This window comes from Euleptes europaea, chromosome 14, assembly GCF_029931775.1.
Source record: "Euleptes europaea isolate rEulEur1 chromosome 14, rEulEur1.hap1, whole genome shotgun sequence".
In the NCBI taxonomy this organism is placed as follows: domain Eukaryota; kingdom Metazoa; phylum Chordata; class Lepidosauria; order Squamata; family Sphaerodactylidae; genus Euleptes; species Euleptes europaea.
In genome coordinates this window covers 26,747,141-26,770,313 of record NC_079325.1, presented here as the reverse complement: position 1 = coordinate 26,770,313, position 23,173 = coordinate 26,747,141, and the positions used below count along the sequence as shown (strand labels likewise).

General features: G+C 46.0%; 1 protein-coding gene across 1 annotated transcript in view; it reads left to right on the top strand.

Annotated features, from left to right (window-relative positions):
* The first annotated feature begins 350 nt into the window (after positions 1-350).
* C14H8orf58 (chromosome 14 C8orf58 homolog) overlaps positions 351-23,173 on the top strand; it is a 29,677-nt gene continuing 6,854 nt past the window's right edge. The window contains exons 1-2 of the mRNA XM_056860787.1: positions 351-399; positions 17,873-18,558. Of these exons, the coding sequence (XP_056716765.1) occupies positions 351-399; positions 17,873-18,558 (735 nt within the window). The remainder of the gene's footprint in view (positions 400-17,872; positions 18,559-23,173) is intronic.

Below are 23,173 nucleotides of genomic sequence, written 5' to 3'. Positions count from 1 at the left end.
CGCTCAGGAAAGGGCCAGGCTGCAAACCCACGCGACCTTCCCGGTCTCATCGATCTCCGCGGAGCTCCTTCCCGAGTAGAGACGCACAGGACCGGGCTGCGCGTCCCAGATCCTTGCAAACTTCCCCGCAAACCCGGCCCTTGCTTTGCCCCGGCCGGGGGTGGGGGGTCTTTGCCTCCCCTGGGAGTGTCCCCAGCCACGTCATCCGGACCCCTCCCTGTATAAAGGGCGGCGGGCAGGGCGAGGCGCGCTCCGACCACCTTCTCTCCTTCCCGCACCCGCAGAGGCGGCAAAGTCGGGCAGGCGCCCATCGTCGAGCCACAGGTTGTCCCTGCCCTGTGCAACGGGAGATGCTGAAAAGGCGGCGCGTCTTCTCGGTGGAGCCGCTCTGGAGCCGCGGTGAGTGGCTGGCTGGCTGGCTGGCTGGCTGGCCGGCCGGCCTCCGTCCCTCCGTCCCTCCCCGCGCTGGAGCGCTTTGGCCGCGGCAGGGGGCTCTTCGGGGCGGGCGTGCCCAGACCGGGGACGGGTGGGGTTCGGGGGAAGCTCGCTGGCCACGGCCAAGTTTCCCGATGCCCTGTATTGGGACACACTGGCAAAAACGGATCTTGCTACTTTAATTAGTGAGTTGTAGAAACTAGTTTTGGGATTTTCCTATTTAATCGTGAATAGAGGTTTCTGAAACTGTTAAGACGCTTCTTGGGAAGTCGGGTGAGGGGTCACTGTTTTAAGGTGGGTGGAGGGGTGAGGGGGTATCTCTTTGCTTGTTATATTTCTAACTACGAATGTATTAATTAACATATAGAGATACTCTTGTATTTTTATGTTAATTTATTATTATTGTTGTTGATGTTATTTTAATTGTATTTGTTTTTTTGTGTTATGTTCTAAAAATTAATAAAAATGTATATTAAAAAAAAGTTTCCGGATGCTCTGGGCACACTAGTCCCCGGGGGGAAGGAACGGCTTGCCCGGCAGCCTGAGATTGGGGTGTGCGTGCGTGCGTGCGCGGCTCCCCTCGGATTCTCCTTAAGCAGCGTTTTCACGCATAAGGCTGAAAGCGTGGGGCGAAAACGCCCGGGAGGTTTTGCCTTGGGTTTGCTGCTCTCGAGATGCTCCTTTTCCCCCACCTGCATTCTCAAAACTCTGCATGGGGGCTTATTGTGGAGCTCTGCGAATGTAGCTGGGGAAAACCTCCCATGCGTTTTCGGCCGTGGTTCGCCCTTCTGCATCCTGGCCGTCGGGGGCGGACTGGCCAAGGTGTCAGCTTGCCCGATGGCGAGTGGGCCCTGTGGGCCCCTGATGAAGGAGGCCCCTTTAACAGTTTTAACACATTGTCTAACGTCTATGACCTTTTAGTAACTTTAAAATATAATAGAAGTTCCAATACTATTACTGTATGCAACTAAAATTGTAACTGTACCTTTTTTCCACTTATGTATTTTTGGAATTTTTTAAATTAAATTTCTTATAAAAATTGATAGCCTTATATTTGTGGGTGGGCCTCCTGGCATCCAATAATTTTAGACCCAGTCCGCCACCGCTTGCGGTGGCTCAAATCTCCTCCTAAGGTGGTGGTGGAGGTGACTCTCCTCTCCATCTCTTCTCTCTGTTAGGCGTACTTTGCCACGTGTGAGTGGTGTTAACGCTGGATGGGAAGCGGGGGGAGCGCGAGGCAGGACTTCCTGGGTGCTGGCCATGCCCTTGGCTTGTGTGGCCTTCTGCCTCCAGGCCACTGTCTTGTTTTCCCACAACTCTCAACCCCCCTTTTTTTGTTGTGGGTACGTGTTTTTTGGTAATTGTTTTACATGGAGAGTGGAGGCCCGTACTTGTTTTCAAACACGCTGCCTCTTCGAGGCTTTCGGTAAACAGAAGTGCTGGGCTGCGATCCTATATCCCAATCTCTGGGCATAAGTCCCATTGTAACCCTTAAGGTTTGCTTCGGAGCAAACGTGAGAATGATCGGAATTAGCAGGCATGTTTTAATAGGGGGGATTTGGGATTTATTTTATTGTTAGTTTTAAGTTGAAAAATGTTTTTAGCTGTTATGGTAAGCCACTTTGAATCACTAGGAAAGGTGAGATAGAAACATTTAAACAAATCAGCAGTTCTGTGCACACTTATTTAAGAGAGAGCCCCACTGGACAAAGGAATACTGTATAAAATTGGCTGTCTTGTGCATTAGTTTTTAAATCACTTGTACACTGTAGCTGAGCGATCCTGCTTTATCTGCACAGCAGCAAGCAAATATGCAAAAAAAAATTTGATGTCTTAAGAAAAGGCCTTTTATAAGAGGTTCTTGTTGCTTTTTAAAAGAATACTCAGCATTTCATATAGTGCTTTTCTGCATCTGTTATCTTCACAGTGGCCCTGTCAGGTGGGCCAGTATAGGCAGAGTGGGGGGCTACTGGAGGGTGCCTCTAAGGCCCCCTAAGGGTTAGCTGCCCTAAGTTCTTGGCAGAGGAAAGTGATTGGGAATCTTCCAGGTTCTATCTCATTCAATCAGTTGCTAAAAGCTCACAACGACTACATTAACAGTGTTCATATGCGCACACAGCTGTGAAAGGGAGACATTTAACAGTATGGATGGATGGAAATTTTACTAACCTGTTCTCAATAACAAAGGGGTGGAAAGAACTTGAAAATCAGCAGGCAAATCACATCTGACTATTTGTTGGTTTTTTATTAAGGCAAAATATTTATTTTACGGCAAAATAGATTTTGTAACAAGACTACTACCTTTTTCTGGGAGGAAAAGTTATAGATGATTAGAAAAACTGGGGGTCAGATTTAGGACTGAAGCTCTTCTTCTAGTTCCTGGATCTTCTAGCTCCAAGCTATTGCACAGGATGCTGGTTTGTCTGTGCCATTCCTCACTGAGTTCTAGCAACCTGAATAGACCAGTTTGGCCTGAGCTCATCACAGCTTGGGAACTAAGCAGGGTAGGCCATGGTCAGTACTTGGGTGGAAGAAATCCAAGAAACAAAGGGATTGCGAACCACCTCTGCTTGTCTCTCGCCTTGAACACCCCAGTTATGACTCAATGGCACTTTCTTTTTTTACCTGTGGCCTGAGAAAGTGTAACTCTGTTTAAGATGGCATTGTTAAGTTGATGCATGAAGCACATTGTGTAGATTGTCTTGTCCTGGTAGAACTGAATTAAAATTATGGTTTGTTTCTGGAATTCTTTTGTTTCTGGAATATCTTTTGATAATGAGCCGCCCCTCCCCCATCCTTCAGCAAATCCCACCTCCCAGGGCTGTTGTTGTAGGGACAAAATGGGATCACTCCTGCATATGCTTCCCTGAGCCCTTTGGAAGAAGGGTGGGGTGCAAATGGGATGTACGGGTTATTAAAAAATAATTAAGCTGTTTGAAATTAGGGACCACTTGCCTGTGCTCACACATGTAGGCACCAGACCAGCTGTGCTGCTCTAATGGAATATTTTAGGGGGGAAATCCTCTAGCATTCAGTTTATCCATGCCAGAGGATAAGTGGGTGTTTCAGATGGGTAAAAGTTTTAAATTTGGGCATCAAAGGTTATTGTTTAGTAAGAATTTGAATAATACTTGCATCCCCCTTTTTTCTTTTTTTTACTGGCAAATAAGGCAATATATACTGAAGTCTTCCATACAGCCACCTCATCTGGAAGCTTCATTGTCTGTCTAGTTTGCGGAACTAGTTTTCAGAACCAGTTTGGCTTTCTGCTGCTTGTAATTTGGCTCAGCAGAGTGCTCAGTTCTTTATGTTAGACTTGCATTCCTACTGACCGAAGAGTCACTTCTGGTAATCAGGTTTAAAAGAGGAAGCCACGTTGTTGAGGTGATTCTGTGGGACTTGTACTGCCAAGTTCCAAGTCCTTCCAATTAAATTTTGCCACTGTCCACACCTTTGCTTGCGTATATGTGGAATATGTTACCTAGTACAACATTTGGCTCTTTGGGAATCTTGGTGTTTCTAGCCCTCATGGCTGCAGAAAAAAAAGTGTATGGTGAAGCTTTTGAGTGAAGACTCAAATAAGAGGCTTCAGTGTTCATGATTCTCCTAGTAATTGACCTCTCTCTCTGTGTGTGTGAAGATGCTTGCTGCTTAATGGTGACCTTATTAGTTAACAACCTAAAAAATGTCCTATCATTGACTAGAGTTGACAGCTCCGGGTTGGGAAATACCTGGAGATTTTGGGGGTGGAGCCTAAGGAGGACAGGGTTGGGAAGGGAAGGGACTTCAATGGGGTATAATGCCATCGAGTCCACCTTCAAGAGCAGCCATTTTCTCCAGGTGAACTGATCTCTTGGTATATTTCAAGAACGTTATTCTGTTGCCGGGGAGGGAGGGCTAGCATGGCATAATTAGGTATGAGTGCTGGGGAAAGCTGAACTCAAATCCCTCCTCAGCCATAAAACCTACTGTGGGGGGGGGGGGGAAGCTAGGACAAGCCACTATGCCTCAGCCTTGCCTTCCTAGCAGTGTGGTTGTATGAATAAAATGGGATAATCTCTGTATAGCGTGCTCTGAGCTCCTTGGAGGAACAGCAGGATATAAATTGTGAGGGCCAGTGTGTTGTAGTGGTTAGAGTTTCGTATTAGGATCTGGGACTTTCTGGTTCCACTTCTCCATGGAAGCTTTCTGGGTGACCTGTGAGCCAGGCACTCTCCCAGCCTAATCTGCCTCCCAGGGCTGTTGTAAGGTTGAAGACTGGGGAAGGATATAAGCTGCATTGGGAGGAAAAGGTGGGGTATAAAGTAAAAGAATAATGATTCTACTCAAGGGATGCCTCAATCCTTGTCAATCAGGAAGTGAGTGAACTGCCTACATCAACTCAAACTGCAGTTTACACCTGCTGAAGTCATTTGTAGGCTGGGCCACTTCTAACTATGGGGTTGGATTTCAGGTTTTTTAAATTAATTTTGGGAGGAGCCCCGTGGCGCAGAGTGGTAAGCTGCAGTACTGCAGTCAAAAGCTCTGCTCACGACCTGAGTTCGATCCCGATGGAAGTCGGTTTCAGGTAGCCAGCTCAAGGTTGACTCAGCCTTCCATCCTTCCGAGGTTGGTAAAATCAGTACCCAGCTTGCTGGGGGTAAAGGGAAGATGACTGGGGAAAGCACTGGCAAACCACCCCGTAAACAAGGTCTGCCTTGGAAACGTCAGGATGTGACGTCACCCCATGGGTCAGGAATGGCCCGGTGCTTGCACAGAGGACCTTTACCTTTTTTAATTGATTTTGCATGCTCCATCCTCAGAATAATTGGAGACGGAGGCTTTACATGCTAAAGGAAGGAAAAGCACTGGAGGATGAAGTCCAAACTGAACATTTTTCCTTGCCTTGTTAGCTTTCTGTGTTCAGAGAGTTCTGGGGATGAGTGAGCATTCAAATATGTAACCCTTGCCTCCAGTGGGAGGCGGTATACTCCAGGGGCAGCTTTACCATGTGATTCTGTTTACTGTAAGCTGGCTCTCAGAGCCCTTGTAGCATATGCATTCTTGGACTGCAGTTCCATGAGACTTACCGGGTTATGCTACCTTTGCCCCATATTTTGATGGACATGCAAAACTAGCTCAACCACCTTATGCGTAGCAAGAAGCCAACATCACTGCCTCTTAGGAGAATTCCTGTTGTACTAAGGGATGTAAATGGTAATAAATTAATGATCAGTCTAGTTGTCTTCTTGTAATACCTCTCTATCCAGCCTTAATTCAAACTCAAACACATTGGCTTTGTAAAGTTGTGTGTGTTAAGTGCCGTCAAGTCGCTTCCGACTCATGGCGACCCTGTGAATGAAAGTCCTCCAAAATGTCCTATCTTTGACAGCCTTGCTTAGATCTTGCAAATTGAGGGCTGTGGCTTCCTTTATTGAGTCAGTCTATCTCTTGTTGGGTCTTCCTCTTTTCCTCCTGCCCTCAACTTTTCCTAGCATGACTGTCCAATTATGTTATGGAAAGTTGTTGTCGTATTCCCTAGGATGTGTTGAAAAGACAGGCGGATGAAGATCTAGGGGTTTCCATGCAGCAAAGAACTATGTTTTTCTTATAGTTAGTGGGGGTTACCGCACTTTGTATTCCCAGCGATGTATTAAGAGTTTGAAAATGTAAAAAAACATTCCTTTAAAAGGGTTTTTGGATACCACGGCTTATAAATGGTTGGAAAACGGTCTTCACAGCTAAAGGGGCCAAACAAAGTGCGAACAGTATTTTTTATAACGTTTTCAAACTCTTAATACATCGCTGGGAATACATAGAAAGTGCGAACAGTATTTTTTATAACATTTTCAAACTCTTAATACATCGCTGGGAATACAAGTGCGGTAACCCCCAGGATTGCAAGGATTAGTGGCAGCAGAGCTTTTCTCCTTCATAAGTCTTGAACTTTGTAGCCTGGAAATTTTAAAGCCATAAAGAAAAAGCCCCCCCCCCCACACCCCCAAAAAGGTGGAATTTCAGGGAAATACCAAAATATACTCAATACATTATTTTTCATTAAACCTGATCTTATTTTATTGCTTTAACGATAGTCTAGAATTTATAATCATTCTAATAATTTATAATTTATCCCATCAAATTGTAGTATTAAGCATATTTGTGAAATTAAAAAGTATAAATGCCTTTGTTTGGTGAAAGCAAAACTGCAGATATACTCACAAACTAAAGAGAGAGGGGGACCCTAGCACATTAAATTAGTTGCCATTTGAGAGGTGTAGGAGAAAATAAAAATGTAAAGCACAGATTTTGTGTATCACTAGAACAGAAACTGCCTCATGGTCATAATAGGGCAGAACCATACTTCGATGTTTTCAGTGTTCTGAAGTAATATCAAACTATTCAACAGTATATGATACATTATAAGGTATTAATTTTGGACAGAATTAGTCACATTCAAACAAATATTCTTGAAAATCTGATGTATAGGCATACAGTATATATAGGAGCTAGACTGCCTTGTCTAAAAATACACAGACTTCACATTTTGTCTTAAAAAGCATTTAACTCATTCCAAAAGAGGAGCTATTTCATAGGAGTTTTTTCCCCCAGTGCTTCAAAACAAGGCTGCAGGGGTGAGTGTTAAAGTCCCTTTCCCAGCCTGTTACATCTCTAGGCCTGCCTGTATACTGAGTTTCGGGGACTGTGCAATAAAAGATATATAAGGGATCTGGAGAGCCACTGTGGTGTCGTGGTTAAAACGTCAGTCTAGAAACCCAGGTCCAAATACCTGCTCTGCCCTGGAAGCTTGTTGGGTGACCTTGGGCCAGTCAGAGTCTCTGCCTACTCCCCTCACAGGGTTGTTGTGATGATAAGTTGCTCTGAGGTCCGTGGAGAAGGACACCAGTATGGTATAATAGTGGCTGTGCCTGGACCTTATTGTGGTAGAGCTTCCAGCTCTCTTTGTTGTATATAAAATCTAATAAAATTACCCAACCTATTCAAAATATTGCAGTGCTTGGAAAAAATTGACTTGGTTGCCACAAAGTCAAATTTGTGAATCCAAACATGACACATTTGCAGTTCTGTACAATAACTTTAATTGTTGTGTTTAGAAGTTGTACCTGATATTTCATAGAGGTGTCTTGAATGTTGATTCAGATTCCTGTGTGTGGAAAATAGTTCTCAGCAGTGGCTTTCTAGTTATTTGAAAAGGGGGAGAGGTGCGATTGTATTTATTACAAATTATACCCTGTTTTTCTTCCATCCACCGAATATATAAGTCTCCCAGGAGGTCTCCTATCCAAGCAGTAGCCATACAGAGAGCTGATCAGCTTCGTCAAGATGGTTGCTTCATGTGACCACAGTCATAGGTAGGGTTGCCAACTGGCCTGGAGAATAATGTTCTGTTTCATAGAGGCTTAATGTGTGGAAATGGTCAACTGGAGCTTTTAATGACATAGAGGTACCGTAAGTAACATCACGAAGTAAGTCATGTCCTATTAAACTGTTATTAAAGGGACAAGACCAGGCCAGTTGGCAACCATGGCCTCAGCCAGGGACTATAGTCTTCCAGGGCTCCAGAGAGAAGTACAAGAAGGAACAGGTTCACTTGGCAAAAAGCAGTCTCAGGCTATATGCTTATTCTCACTGTAAACGAAAGTGGTCCGTGGAACAAATTTCCTGAGTTATTTGTGGAGTCTCCCATTTTGTAGCTTTGGTAGTGGTAGTAAATCAGCAGATAGACAGGGCTTGTAACTTTTAATTTATTAGCCTGACTGTATATTTTATTCATTTGTGTCGTGTTAGCTTCAAACTCAAGACACTCCCGCCACAACTTGTAGGTCTGTGTCTCAGGAGCAGAGAACCTGACCACATGCTGAAAGGTCCCATCTCCAACCCCTGGCTTCTCCAGGTAAAGGATCTTGGAGAATTTTTGGAAAAGATCCTTCTCCATCTGAGCTCCTAAAGGACTGTTGCCAGTCAGACTAGACAGATGAACAACGTTGTGACTCTGCATGTATTGTGAATGCTTAGGGAGAGGAAACTTTGCCATTCTTCATATCTGAGACTAAATGTTAAGACTGGAGCCTAGCCCTGTGCTACTTATGAGGGTATAAACCCCACAGAACTCTGGATTTCCTTCTGAGTAAATATGCATAGGGTAGGCTGTAAGTCATACCACCCCAAGGCTGGCAAATGAAAACATGTCTCTTGGACAAGTTTCATAATAAAGAAGCAATTTTGCCAAGTCAATGCAATGCATATGTGGAGTTTGGTTCTGTGGTCAGCCTAAAAATTTCCATTATTAGCATCACTGTGCGTCTTCATTAGGAAAGAGACATGGAAATGTTACAAACCTCTAAACCTAAGTTACACATGCATGTGTATATATACTCTGATTTTTCTAATTTATAGTTCATAACTGATAGCTGAAAGATTCATTGCAAAGCACTGTATAAAATGAAAGGTAACATTGAGGCAAATCAATAACTATCTCTGCCGTTATGCTGCTGAATCACGTAATGATGAATGATAATGAATCATCCTGCAATGAATCTCTGTGTGTGAATCAGCCAGTCTTGTCGCACAAAGCCTCACTTCTCAAACACACTTCAAAATACAGTGCACAGCAGGATGAAACCGCAAGATCCATTCCCCAAGTATGACAAACAACACTGTGCGGTCTAGATAGCTGCACCTGGCAGATTAGGTATAATTCCATTACTTGCAAGCTGTCAGTTCTCACTATTCGGAAAACAGGTATTTGTACAAGTAGATAGGTACAGTTGGCGGAAAAAGAGATGAATTTTGGATCGGCGCCCTGTGGAGAGACATGGGCTGCTGCCAGCCCTTGTGGATCAAACGGTATCTTTCATTTCCACTGAAGACCTGCCTATCTCCCCCTGCCCTCTTCTTACACATTTGGCTGACCCCAGCGAGTGGAGGCCTCTGAAGCCTGACAAGTAGGACTGGAGGCTCCTGACAGAGCTGTGCTAGTTTTGCAGGTTGCAATTACATCCCAAAATTGCAAGGTGATGGCAGATGCATTCCTCCCTTGGCCTTCCGTAAATATGCAGCCATCCTGGCTATCTCCCTTCGGGGCCTTACCCGGGCAATGCATTCTTCAGGACTTCGGGGGAACTGTACTGTCTTGACTTGCTGATTTGAGTTTATGTTCTAGGATGGCAAAAAGAGAAGAAGAAATTATGGGTCATTACTGTTTGCATGTATTTGGTTTGTAGGCACACGTGTGTGTGTGTGTGAGAGAGAGAGAGAGAGAATCAGGAGTTGTGGATGGGGGGTGGACAGGGCTAGCCATTCCATTAGGATTGGCAGGTCGTGGTTGGCAAATTCCTGGGGATTTGGGGAGGAGCCTAGGGAGGGCAGGGTATAATGCCATAGAGGTCACCCTCCAAATAGGGTTGCCAGGTCCCCCCCGCCTCCACCGGTGGGTGAATTTTGGGGCAGAGCCTGAGGAGGGCAGGGTTTGGGGAGGGGAGGGACTTCAATGCCCTAGGGTCCAATTGCCAAAGCCGCCATTTTCTCCAGATGAACTGATCTCTATTGGCTGGAGATCAGTTGTAATAGCAGGAGAGCTCCAGCTAGTACCTGGAGGTTGGCAACCCTGGCTCCAAAGCAGCCATTTTCTCCAGGGGAACTGACCTGTCATGTGGAGATCACCTGTAATTCCAGGAGATCTCCAGGCCCCACCTGGAGGCTGGCAACCCAATGTTCCATAGTGTCCAACTTCCAATAGAGGCCTGATGTAATGTCTTATATAGCACTGTGTTCTGTGGGCAGTGAAGGAATCTGGCTTTTTGACAGGCTGGGACTTGACACACTCCCCTTGTTTGTTTCTTTCCACAGCAGTTAGGAATGGTGTAGGCTGAGAACCATGGAGTTGCCTATGTGTTTGGACAGAAGAATTATGTCCATTGCACGTACAATTAGCTGTTGGTAGACATACTCAGGAAGGAGTATTGCCATATTACAGAACTGCTTGGCTGTCTTGGGGAGTGGGGGGGGGAAGATTGGCAGTAGTAAAATGCATGCATTCTTGTATTGAGTCTGGGATCTTAGATGAGTTTTCATCCAAAAGAAAATGCGGGAAGGCTCCTGCCCAAATCAAAATAGCTACTACTTTAAGGGGAGGGTAGCATATGCATTGGCAGAATTGCTCCACATACTGATTAAAAAGACTTGTTCTCGTTCTGGGGCTGCAGGCATCTTGCAGACTGTGGGTTTTGCCATCACGTGCCCAGGGAGGCAGGACTAAAATTAAACTTCCTGTCTTCCTGGGCGGGAAAACCGCCTAATCCCAGTTTGCGTCCTGGCTTGTATAGGGAAGCAGCTTCGCTTGTTGGCTCCGACATTAGAGAGTTTTTTCCATTCTTCTTTCTAACCTTTAGTCTTTCTTCTTCTTCCAAACCTCCCCCTGCTCCTCTCGCTCGATCTTCCCCGGACCTCTCTAGATCTCCCTCCTTTTCTAACCCCCCCTTTTCCTTTCCCCCACCTCGCACTGGAGAGCAGGATGGCTGGCGAAAGAGAGTCAGAGGAGGAAGAACTCCTCTTTGAGGAGGACCAAGACCGAGTCTTCGTCACCTCGACAGGGCAAGGTCGTAAGGAGAACTCCAACTGCCGCTCTTGCGGTGGCGCAGAGTTGGGCGCGGAAGGGCCGAGCGCTCCCAAGACAGCGCGCTGTGCCGGGCCGCTTGGAAATGGCACGAAAAACACCCCGCGTCGCACCGAGCCGGCTGGCAAGGCCCATAGATTGGAAAACTTGTCAGGGGAGAGTCCAGATCAGACTCCACCGCTCCAAACCGCCGCTCTTAACCACCACACAATATTTTCAGTCCTCCCAGGGTTCTTTTTTCAAACAGTTAGTTGCTGGACCTCTGGCCACTTTGGGGCCATGGATTCCTTTCCTCAGTTCACAATTATGAGAATAGTGCACACGTTTCAATTAAACAGGAGCCCAGTGGCACCTAAAAGACTTTCAAAATTTATGCCAGCATCAGCTTTCATGAGTCAGAGCTTACTTCCTCAGATGCTGGTCACTCCTGTGCATCTGAGGAAGTGAGCTCTGACTCACAAAAGCTGATGCTGGCATAAATTTTGCTAATCTTTTAGGTGCCACTGGGCTCCTGTTTAATTTTGCTATAGCAGACTAACACGGCTATGCCTCTGGAATGCTTGAGCAGGCTCTTGCCACGTTGTTCTGATTTTTCACAACTGATTCTATTAATAAATTTGAATTTAGAGTCCCATCATTTTTCTACCAGTGCTTTCCTCCTTGGGAACTCTTTGCCCTTAGGCTACACCCCTGATTTTACAGACAGGACCCTTCATTCTGGATTCCATGCACAAAAGAGATTACTTTTGTCACAAGGAGCAAGTGATGCTTTCGGTAGCCAGGAATGCAGTCTGGGTCCTTGTACGTGTGTTAAATAGCGGTGTATCACGTACTGATGTGTGTGCTTTAGGTAGGATGCAGGGTGCAGCAGCAGAGCTGACGAGACTGTTTGCCTCTGTACCCATGTGTTGATGGTAAGCAGTTTGCTAGTTACTAGCAAGGAAGAAAATGGACATCTAGCTTTGGAACTTCCTGTGGGAGCTAAATGCATAAATCTCAGAGCATCTGGCCCACCATTCTGTTTTGAACTGTAATCAGCCATATGTCTCCTGAAAGTGTAGGTTTGCCAACCTCCATGTGGGGTCTGGAGATCTCCTAGAATTAGAACTGATGTCCGGATAAATGCAAGAGTCCAGTAGCACCTTAAAGACTAACAAAATTTCTGGCAGGGTATGAGCTACTGGACTCTTGATTTATTCTACTGCTACAGACAGACTAACATGGCTACCCGTCGTGATGCCAAGATGACAGAGATCAGTTCCCTTGGAGAAAATGGCTGCCTTAAAGGGTGGACTCTATGGCATTATACCCTACCAAGGGACCTCCCTATCCCCCAAACCCTGCCATCCCAAGGCTGTCGTGCCCCAGATCTCCAGAGTTGGCAATCCTAGGAGAGGATGCAGATTCTTGTCTCCAGTATACAATATTCTCTACATGCAGACTCCAATTACCTATGGTAACAGAAACTAATAGCGCTATCCCTCCATGAAGTATCCATTCTTATCTTCTTCTGTCCTGTAGAATGATAAACTGCTTCACCCAGATATGTTTTCTGTTTTGTGAATAAAATACCATAACCAACATTTATTATGATCAGATCAGTCAACAACAATTTAAGTGAACACAGTTGTACTGTCAAACAAGTTAAAAGCATGACCTGGTCCAGATAATTTACATGGAACTGTACATTACAAAGAATCTCATGTTCCCTGTAAGACACTGGAATTATTGACTGGCCTGTACCTATGGAAGGGCAGCCCATTCTTGAAGGGGGGGGGGCATCTACACTGCCTCCCACAGAGGCTTCCTGGTTGCTGAAAACAAAACAAAAGGAATTTAAAATATAAAACGAGGACAATGTCCCCATTGAAAACAGCGAGGCTACGCCACCAAAAATGGCGGCATAGTGACTCTGCAGCGCAAGCAGGCTTTCCAGGGGCGAAAGGGGTTAGGAAGCTGCCTAAAGGCAGCTCCACCCTCAGGATACTCCCCCACGCGGGTGCAGGCTTTCCCTTCCGGGGGGGGGGTAATGCAGCTCCACGGCTCCCTGACACTGACATGTTTGCTCCCGAAATGGCATTAAGTGCCCCTTAAAAAGGTAAAGGTCCCCTGTGCAAGCACCGGGTCATTCCTGAGCCATGGGGTGATGTCACATCCTGACGTTTCCTAGGCAGACTTGTTTACAGGGTGGTTTGCCAGTGCCTTCCCCAGTCATCTTCCCTTTACCCCCAGCAAGCAGGGTACTCATTTTACCCACGTCGGAAGGATGGAAGGCTGAGTCAACCTTGAGCCGGCTACCTGAACCAAACTTCTGTTGGGATCGAACTCAGGTCATGAGCAGAGCTTGGGCTGCAGTTCTGCAGCTTACCACTCTGCGCCACGGGGTTAAAGAGGCACTTACTCTAGCTCCTAAGGAACTTCGCCACCCCCTTCAAGATTGCAGCATTAGAGAGGAGGTCCAAGTTTAAATGTATTCTTTGTAGTGAGGGCCAGACACAATACAATACAAATTGGGTAGAGGCAGGAAGATCAAATTAGGGGAGCAAAAATCACATTTCTTTTAAAAAATTATAATCTTGATTTGCCAAACCTAAGCCAAGGAAGGACTGGGTTTAGAAACTGCATGAAGAAGCCAATTTAAGAATTTGAAATGCATCATGTGTACATTGGAATATAAAGTGGCGCAATTGCATTTATGCAGTAAAACTACAAAATGTCTTTCTATTGAATAACAAAAGAGAGGCTACATGCTACGAAGAAATATATGCATATCTTTGTCAGTAGGTGGGGGTGGAGTATCTGGGTTTGGAAATGGCATGCATAAGTAATGTTTTTAGTGAGCTGAGAAATTAGGTTTCGTATACCTTATTGGATCTTTTAAACAATGTATAGCATTTATTTAGTACCTTTGAGTACTGTAAGCACTTGTAGTTACTATCCTTACAACAACCCTGTAATGTAGGCTGTTCATATCCTGCAATAGGATGACAGAGAGAAGGGTTTGCTGAAAGTGTGAATGAGTTTCCCGGCAGAGCTAAGGTTTGAACTGAGGGTTTCCTGAACCCATCTTACCACCCTTCAACTTTGAATTTTCCTTATCAGACCCCAAGTCAAACAACATATCCCCCCTTACCTTTCTTAGCTTTCATATTTCCATGCTGGAGCAGGTGAAGCTTTTTTTAGCCTGTAATAATAACCTGCATCTGCTGGAGATTCACTTTTCAGCGCAGGTACCTCTTACAGGGGCTCTGATGTCTGTTTTTCAGAAAGTTGCCAGATTCAAGGTGCTTATTATCCCTTTAAAGATTCTGAGGTAGCAGGTATGGGATGATTGTACCTCTCTCTTAATTCCTCCATCTGTCTTCTTGCTCATCTTGTTTTCCTTATTCACTGTGTGGTAAAATCTGGAGTTCTCCTTGCTGCAGGAAGTAGGAGAGAACAGTGGGTGAGGGGTTGTGTGGAGGAATAGGGAAGAAAATTCAGCAGCTGCCTACAATGCAGCTGCCTTTGAATAGAGTGGGACATGTTGGGTCTCTTGAGTTATGAACTGCTGACCCTAGTTACAGCTGGTCATTCTAGCATCACCAAGGCTAAATCGACGGAACTTGGTATCCTTGTTATGAGCGTGCACTGTGAGCCGAGCAATCGGTGGTACAGATGTCACCTCAGCAACACAGTGCAGTAAACAGCACGTGCCCAGTAGGACTTCCTGAATTTTCAAGCGTTCAGGAAGCCCTATTGGGCATGCACAGATTTGGTCCCTGAGTAGGAAAGGAGGATGAAGCTGAAGAGGTGGTGGCAGTGGGGTAGTGGTGAGGTGGGAGTGGTGATGGAGGCTGTTGACCCCCCCCATCTATCCCCTCCTCCAGGCCTTTGCCTTGTTATAAAACTGGCCTTGAGTAAGATAATTTATTTGTTCAATAGATTTGTGTCCCACCTCTCATCATGATGACTTCTGAGGCTGCTAACAAACGTTATGATTCAAAAGCCAAATTGTTTTTGCCAATAAAATGCCAGCAATATACCAATTTACAGCTAATTACCAATTAGTTATAAATTGGAAGGGGAAAAAAACATAAATACATAAACAAAGTGTAGACGTTACATTTTTATCCTATCTTTCTTGCAGGGAGCTCAGGGCAATGATGCTCATGGTACATCCTTTCCATTTTGTTGTCATAATAATCCTGTGAGGGAGGTTAAACTGAGTGACTGGCCCAAGGTCACCCATGGGTAAGGGAGTATTTGAACCAAGGTGATCCGAGGCCATTAATACATGGCTGTTTTGTCCCGTGGGTCTCCTGGGAATGTAGCGAGTTTCGGTAATCCATCCGCATGTTGGCCTCCCACCCGCGGGATCACCACACCTCCCTCCGTAACTTACCCGGGTCTTCCTGTTCCTGGGTTGTTGCGATTTTACAGGAAAAATCACCCCAATAGTGAGTCTCACCCGGTGCGTTTCAGCACATGGGTCGACACTCCTTTCCCCTCCCACCCCTCTTTTGCAGCCCGACTCCTCCGATCAAGCCTGCCGCCATGCAGGCTGGAGGAGGGCATGTACTGGCATACTGGCGGCCTCCGAAGCAGCCGCAGCGGGAAGAGGGGGAGACCAGGCCGAAGGGGAGGGGAGGTGGAGGGCAGAGAGAGGTGGTGGCAGCATACCGGCAGGTTGCCGCAGTTGGAGGGCAGGTGAGGCAGAGGGTCGAGCGAGGTGGCGACGGGAGACTGGCCGCCACGACCGCCACCGCAGAGGAAAGAGGTGAAGGGACCAAGACACTCATTTTCTATATATACCTTATATTCACTGTACTCCGGCATACCTCATTTTATTCATATCTATTGCTACAGATTTCGATATTGATGTTTTAATCATTTGCCAAATTCTGGAATACCTTGTACGATTTGTTATGGCAATAAAGGTTTTTGAATTGACCAAGAGAAGTGGTGGCGGTCCAGCTTCCGCCTCTGCAGAAGAAGGGGCCAGAGGCCCCGAGAGAGGCAGCGGCAGCAGAGAGACCTAGGGACAACAGCCTGGCCAGCAGCTGCCAAGTGGCCTCTGCCGGCCGGGCTCTGGACTGCAGGCTGCAGTGTGAAGGTGGGCTGAAACTCCTGGCTGGTGCTGGGGGTGGAGGAGGGTGCAAGAGAGGGTGGGTGGGGAGCAAGGTGCCGCTGCTGCCGGGGCCAGGCAGTGGCTTCTCCTTGTGGGGAAGGCGCCCCTTCCTCCGGCTGGCCATTTGTTTGTTCCTGCCCCCATGCGTTCAGCTTTTTGAACACGGGATGAAAAAGAGTGAGACATAACAGGAACAAACAAATGAGAACCTGGCCATGCATTAATGGCACTAGTCTCTGATCGGTACATCACATTAAAGGGTAAGATGAGAAGAAACAAATCTTAATTAGCAAAAGGTGCAAATCTGGGAAAATCCCGAGTGAACAAAAATGTGTTGAGCTGGCGCCTGAAGCTTGCTAGGCTATGCAGCAGGTGAGTTGAAGTAAGGAAGTCGTTCCATAGTCGAGGTGCCACCACACAGAAGGTAGTAATCTCTGGTGACCAACTGCGTCATCTCAGAAGGTGGGTGGAAAAGAAAGGCCTTGATAGAAGATAATTTATGGACAAGTTCATTATTCATTCGTTGAATTTTTTTATCCCGCCCATCCTCCAAGGAGCTCAGGGAGAATAGGTTTCTCTTCCTCCATTTTTTCCTCACAACAATTCTGTCAGGTAGCTTAAGCTGAAAGAAAATGACTAGTCCAAGTGAGGTTTTCACGGTGATCAGGGATTTAAGCCTGACCACACAGCACCTTACCCACAATATGCTAATCAGTAGTCCATCTTGGGTGATTCAGATTTATTATACAGCATAAGCCAGTAAAAACACAGGTGTCATTTATATAAAAGGTAAAAAAAAAATACAGCAGTTCAACCAAAAAACATTCCTAATTAAAATTTCCAAATAATTTATAATAGACTAAAATCGACCAAATTATGATTTAATCTAATTGTAATTGTCCAACATTAGGGGTCGAACTTTATATGCTATTGCACAGAATTTGGCTACCTGTTTTGCCATTTGGGCAGTCCCTTCCCAGAGGAGACTCTTAATTCTCCCTTCATCTGAGCTGACTGCGATTTGGCTGAGCAGGGGAATGATTAGCTTACAACGAGCTTTGTCGTAGAAGGAGCACCTGAGCAAAACATGCTCCCATCTTGGGTGTGTGTTCAGCATGAGGCCACCTTTATAGAAATGTGTTTTGAGTTTGTTTGCTGGGCTAACAAGAGTGTCTGAGGAGAAGCTCAATGTCATGTACCTCGGGGTCAAGGCTGGTAGGAATGGGAAATTTTAGCTAAGGTCTCTTGTTGCCACAACAATCATCCTCTTCAACAAGCCACTAAAAGGCACACACCTTTGTGAAAGTAGTTTGGGTGTGGGGTATCAGCGGTGGGTGTCACACGCCATCCCAAAGTCCAAATGCGGTGTTTATTCTTCGCACAAATATTTCCCCAGTGATTCTATCTGCTACAAAAACTTCCACCTCTCTTTCCACCTTTTTTTTTTTTTTTTTGCTGAAGAGAAAGGCACCTCCTTCCTGAATCACGGACCTGTGAGGAATATTCTTGGAATGCGTCTGTGGCAAGCAGTACATTTCCTCATGAGCTGGTGGTTTGAAGGAGCCAGGAGAGCTTTGGGGAAAGGGGAGGGGCCGGGGAGGGGCTACCTGCAGGTTGGGCAATATATTTGCATAGTTTCAGGTGTTAGACTTCGGCTCTCTGAGGAATGGGGATGGCTTGCCTCTAACTCGGCATGCTTCCTTTCTGAGTTGCAGATGGGGCCTGGAAGCCGTTAGAGAGCTCTGTGGTGCTAACTTCAGTCAGCATGTACCGGAATCTGCAGGACCCTCACTCTCCCAGGGATTGCTCCCTCCAGATGGAGCTGGATGGCAAGATAAGCAGCGAGATGGACAGATGGGGTGAGGCTGGGTCCCCGACGGAGCCCGTTCCCCACAAGGGTTTGCCCCACCAGCTGGGCTTCCTACCCACCGCCGGGAGGCTCTTGAAGTCTGAATCGGAGGACTCCGGCGTGGAAATGGCCAGCAGCGATCACTCTCCCTCCACTCCTGTGGACTCCGAAAAGAGCTTTACCTTGGACTGTGTGGATGGCTTCCAGCCTTCAGCGAAAGACTCTGCCACTGTGGTATCCCAGGACAGCGGCCCCAATGCGGAACAGCGAGCGGAACCAGATCCCGGCCAAGATCGACCCTATCACCGCAACCTGTCCGTCAGCAAGAAACTAGCCCAGGTTGTCCAGCGGTCGCAGAAACACCGTTGGCCGGGTCGGTCGTCAAGACCGCTTAGCCAGAGGCCCCGCAGCCTCCTGGACCTGGAAGGGATCAAGGCCTATTGTGCACACCCACCTGCGAGTGTTGATGGCGTTGTGGGCGCTGCTTGTGGAGAGTACCGCAGAACCACCTCTGGCTGCAGCACCCCTGTGGAACAGCACACAGAAGCCAAGGTAAGTGGTAGAGGAACCAAGTTATTCTGTAACTAAATGTGGCCTGGGCCAAATAGCTTCCCTTATCTGTCCCCCAAAAAGATGAAGGATTCTTGTGGCACCTTGAAAGGCTACCAGATACAATTGTTACACACCAAAGCTTACGCTGCAATAATAGCAGTTTTTGCAGTACCACAGGACTCCTTTTTGCATGTGTGCGTGTCGTTGCGACAACACACATAACTTAAATTAATTTCCCCAAAATCTTTGACAGTGGGCTTTCTTCATGTCAGGGGCAACCTCGTTCTAGGAGCCCTTCTGATGCAATGAGGATTTTTTAAAATGACAAGTTAGAGAGCCAGGGACATGACGGCATGGGCATCACATGCTCTCCGGCTGTGACCCAGTCTCTCCTCCCACTGTCAAGGCGAGGTAGTTTCGTAGGGTGGAATGAATTGTATTTCCCATAAGATTATAGCTTGAATAATTGCCTCTTGCTGGAATGTGGTGCTGTCCTTGCCCTTCAGTGGTGTAAACACTCTTTCTTTCTCTTTCTCCTGACCTGCTTGTAAGTGGGAGGAACAGACTGTAAAAACTCACATGGAATCCAGACTGTGATTCATCTTGGTTCCAGTTGCCTATGTAGCTATTAATATATCTGGTAACTGAAGCCCAGAGCAAAAGACCAGTTATCTGAAAGCCCTGGGATTAAATGTCAATGGTTGCAGTGGACTGCAGGATGCAATACAAAAAGCTGTGCAGGAATTGGGTAGCTGGCGCAGCGCAATAGCTAGTGGCTCGATCTTGTGCATGTCTATTTGGAAATAAATCCTAAATCCATTGGCATTTATTCTCAGTTCAGCTGTGCCTGGGAGTGCAGACAAAGGACTTAATTTTGAGTAAACCTGTATAAAACTGCACTGTAACGTTGGTGGACTGTGCGGTCCTTATCCATAACCAGAATTTGCTAGGTGACTGTAAGAGTTTATCTCAAGACCTAACCTGCATGGAGACAATACTTGACCTACTTTGCAAGGCTGTAAGGAATACCGGGATGATGTACATTATGTTCTTTGAATGCTCAAATTGCTATTATTGGCCTTCTAAACGCTTTTCCTTGATTCTGCGAACAGAAAATAGAAAATGGGCTGTTTTAAAAGCAGCTCATTGCATACCCTTGAGTGTTCGTGATTTGTTGCATTTGAGCAGTTGTCCAGGCCATTTGAGTTGTAAAATTCGCAGAAAGTCTTTCTAGTTGAGTGGTTGTAGCACTCTTCAGTTCTCGAATGTTTGCAGGGGTTCGAGACAGCGCTGGGTGTAAGCTCTGGGATTTGTGTTCTCGTGCCTCACAACTTCGTTTCCCTGCTGGGGTGGGGATTTAAGGCAGAGGCTTGGGATTTGATGATTAGCTGACCTCTTTCTAACCAGATCCACTCCTCCCCCCACCATCCTACCTCTGTTTCAAAGAGCAACTGCTTTGGGTGAAGTTGGGGGGATGATAAGGATTAAAACCCCTGCAGCCCTGGGAGAAAACCCTGGTGCTTAGTTCTTCCGATGCCTACTGTTTCCTAATCCTTCTGTCAGAGAGGGGGACTACTTATGTGGACAGTAAGATTTTTCTTGGAGAAACAGTGTGAGATTCGTGGAGCCAGGTTCCCCCTCCCAGCCATGTGCATTAGGCAACTTCGAGGCTTCTGGCTGTGATAAAGCAGAGAGAAATATTTCTGTGTTGGGCTCTGATGCAAGTATCTTGCTGGCAGGGAGGGAGACAATGTCAGAGAGAATGGAATGCCCATGGGTGTGAGCTTTCCTTTCTGAGCTCTTGCCTCTTACACATAGTACCAAGGCCCAGTCTGACTCTTAAATCATACTTCAGTGTAGGTACAGATGACTCAGACAATCTGTACTTTTGTACAGTTTACAGAAGTGCGGTAAATGTACCAGTTGGAGAGGTTGGAGTCTGTAGTAAAGGTTGCTTTCAGATTTTTGTGTTCTTATAGGATTTGCAGTAGGATATGAGGGTCTGGAAAACTCCACAGCATGCCTCACAAAAGATGGCCCTCAAAAGCTGATTGCTTCTCTGGAATAGTAGAATCAGATACGATGGTCCCAGACCGTATATGGCTTTAAAGGTCAAAACCAGCAGCTTGAACCTGATCCGGTGTTCCAGCTGGAGCCAGTGCAGTTGACGTAGCACTGGTTATGAGTCCTTAACGGGGTCCCCGTGAGGACCCTCACTGTAGCATTTTGTACCAGCTGGAGCTTCCATATCAGTCTCGAGGGCAGCCCTACATAGAGCAAGTACCTAGAGGTGACCGTCTCATGGATCATCGTTGGCTAGGTTGGGGTTGGAGAGGTAGAGCACCAACAGCTTGAGCCGGCAGAGATGGGAAAAGGCCGCCTTTTAGCTAGTTCTTCTCCATTTGCCCCTGTGCAGTCCCACGTACAAGTTCTGATGCAGAAATTGGTTCTGAAAACCTCTAGAGCTCCTGCCAAAGATCTGCCACTCACCCTCCTGCCCCCGAATATAGAGCTCAGTTTTCCTCTCCATGACTGTCTTCCAAAGAACTTCTCTCATCTTGTGTTTTTGTTTCAGAAGAAGTTATATTCTTCCTTTGTCCCTTTCATACTGTAAAGTGTGTGTATAATATACATGTGTGCTACTCTTCCCTCTGCCCTTCTGAAGCTTTAACAGGCTTGTGGAAAAGCAGCCCTATTTCAAAAAGTGCTATGGCTGGGCTTTGTAGTGAAACTATTCATTTCTGAGGGCCGTGAACTCTGCCTTTTGTTTAGGAGAAAGCCAAAAATGTGACTCTTCCCATTGTGCCAGTTGTGAGACCGTCTTGTAGGAACCACAACTCCAGTCTCGGGGTCCTGCCACGTCGCCCCATAAAAATGATTCATCCATCTTCCATCAGCTCAGCTGTATTGTGCTGATAGAATACATCCATTGTCCTCTGATGCCAGAGCCAGGCTGAACAAACAGCTTCTACATCTTCCACTCAGGCAGAAGTTCTTGGGGCTAAAAAGCAGTCCTCTGATAAATAGCCTCCATCCCAACCACATTCAAAACTGACCAAATGCCACAGATACAAATGAATCAACGACAGCAAGGGCTGAGTCATAAGGAAGGAGCATACCAATCTGGAACATTATGTGATGTTTTGGAGGTATCTGCCCCTTCCATTCCTACTCCAACACTATCACCCAACTGAGTACTGATGTCAGAACCCGCTTTGGTCCAGACATCATGCATATTACTGGTGTAATTTGAATGAGTTCATGAGGCTTTCCTAGAACCCTTTATCTAAGTAGCACAACATCCTGTGAGGTAGGGTTCTTGGATGTTTCAGTCCCCATAAATGTTGAATAAATCACCAGTATGATTCATCCAACTGAGTGGATGGTTTCCGTGTAGATGATATGATCAACTCCTATCTTATCCATCAGGTGACTATATAGTTCTACGGTGATGATAGCAAAACCCAGAAGTGTCCCTTCGATACCCACAGTTTGCACATTTATATACTGTGATGCTCTTCCTTAGATATAACATAATTATAGAAATTTATGTCAATAAAGAGTTGATGAGAATTGGGAATTTGAGTTTCATTGTTAAGCTTTGAGGTCGGGATCACTTCATCACCAATATTACCAGGACATGCAAATATGACTTACCCTCTGCACCATACATTCCATGTACCACAGCTACAGTATCCATTCCTCTCTTGATATGTCTTCTGTATCATCACAGCCTTCCTCACCTCTGTTGTAGAATGTTTCTTCTACAATGCAGCTAGTAGTATCAGCACAACTGCAAATGCTATTTCAATAATTGATGTAGCACCTGTACTGGCCCTTTTGCTCCTGCTCTGCCTCTTGAACCTCATTTCTCTCTTTCCTTATCCATTACTGACCTACCATTGGCTGAGATACTGTCAAAATCCCATGCTACTGCTTAAACGGATCTGGCTACTGTGATTACTCATGATGTTCAAGCCATTCGTAATTTCCCATTCATTAATTCTGTGGAGAACTTGGATTCTTCAGTTTCATCTCTTTCCAATACACTGAGAGATTCTTTCTCCTGACTATATAGTGTAAGGAACCAAGTTCCTTTCTTACCATTGGACCAGAAGGCCTGCTTGAAGCTTTATATGGCTCTCCTAAAGTGGCCAGCTCAAACTCTAGAGATGGAAATGTGTAGAACCTCCTAAAATAACCAGTGTTGTTTACTGATGTGTCCAGGTTTGTACTACGTCTCCAGCATCCTGATGCTTGTGGTCCTTTCTTAAGCTATTAAAGATGCAGGGCCTGTGCTGTCACCTATATTGCCAGAGCCGTGTTGCTTGAGAAGATTTGCACAGTCAAGGTTACTCTTCACTTATCGCACTCTGTAGTTGTCCACTCATCTGTTGCCAAAGAAAGGGCAGCCATTATTTCATTCTGAACCTATTGAGGAAGAAGGCAGGAAGTTGGACATAATGGGCAGATAACTATGCAACTACTGGCCTTTAAATGGAGACTGTTTACTGTGATCAGTGTGATGTCCAATAGCGTCTACCACCACTGCGGGCACAACTACAGCTCACTAGATTTCTGAACCAGAGTTGCTGCCCATTCAATAGAGGGCAGG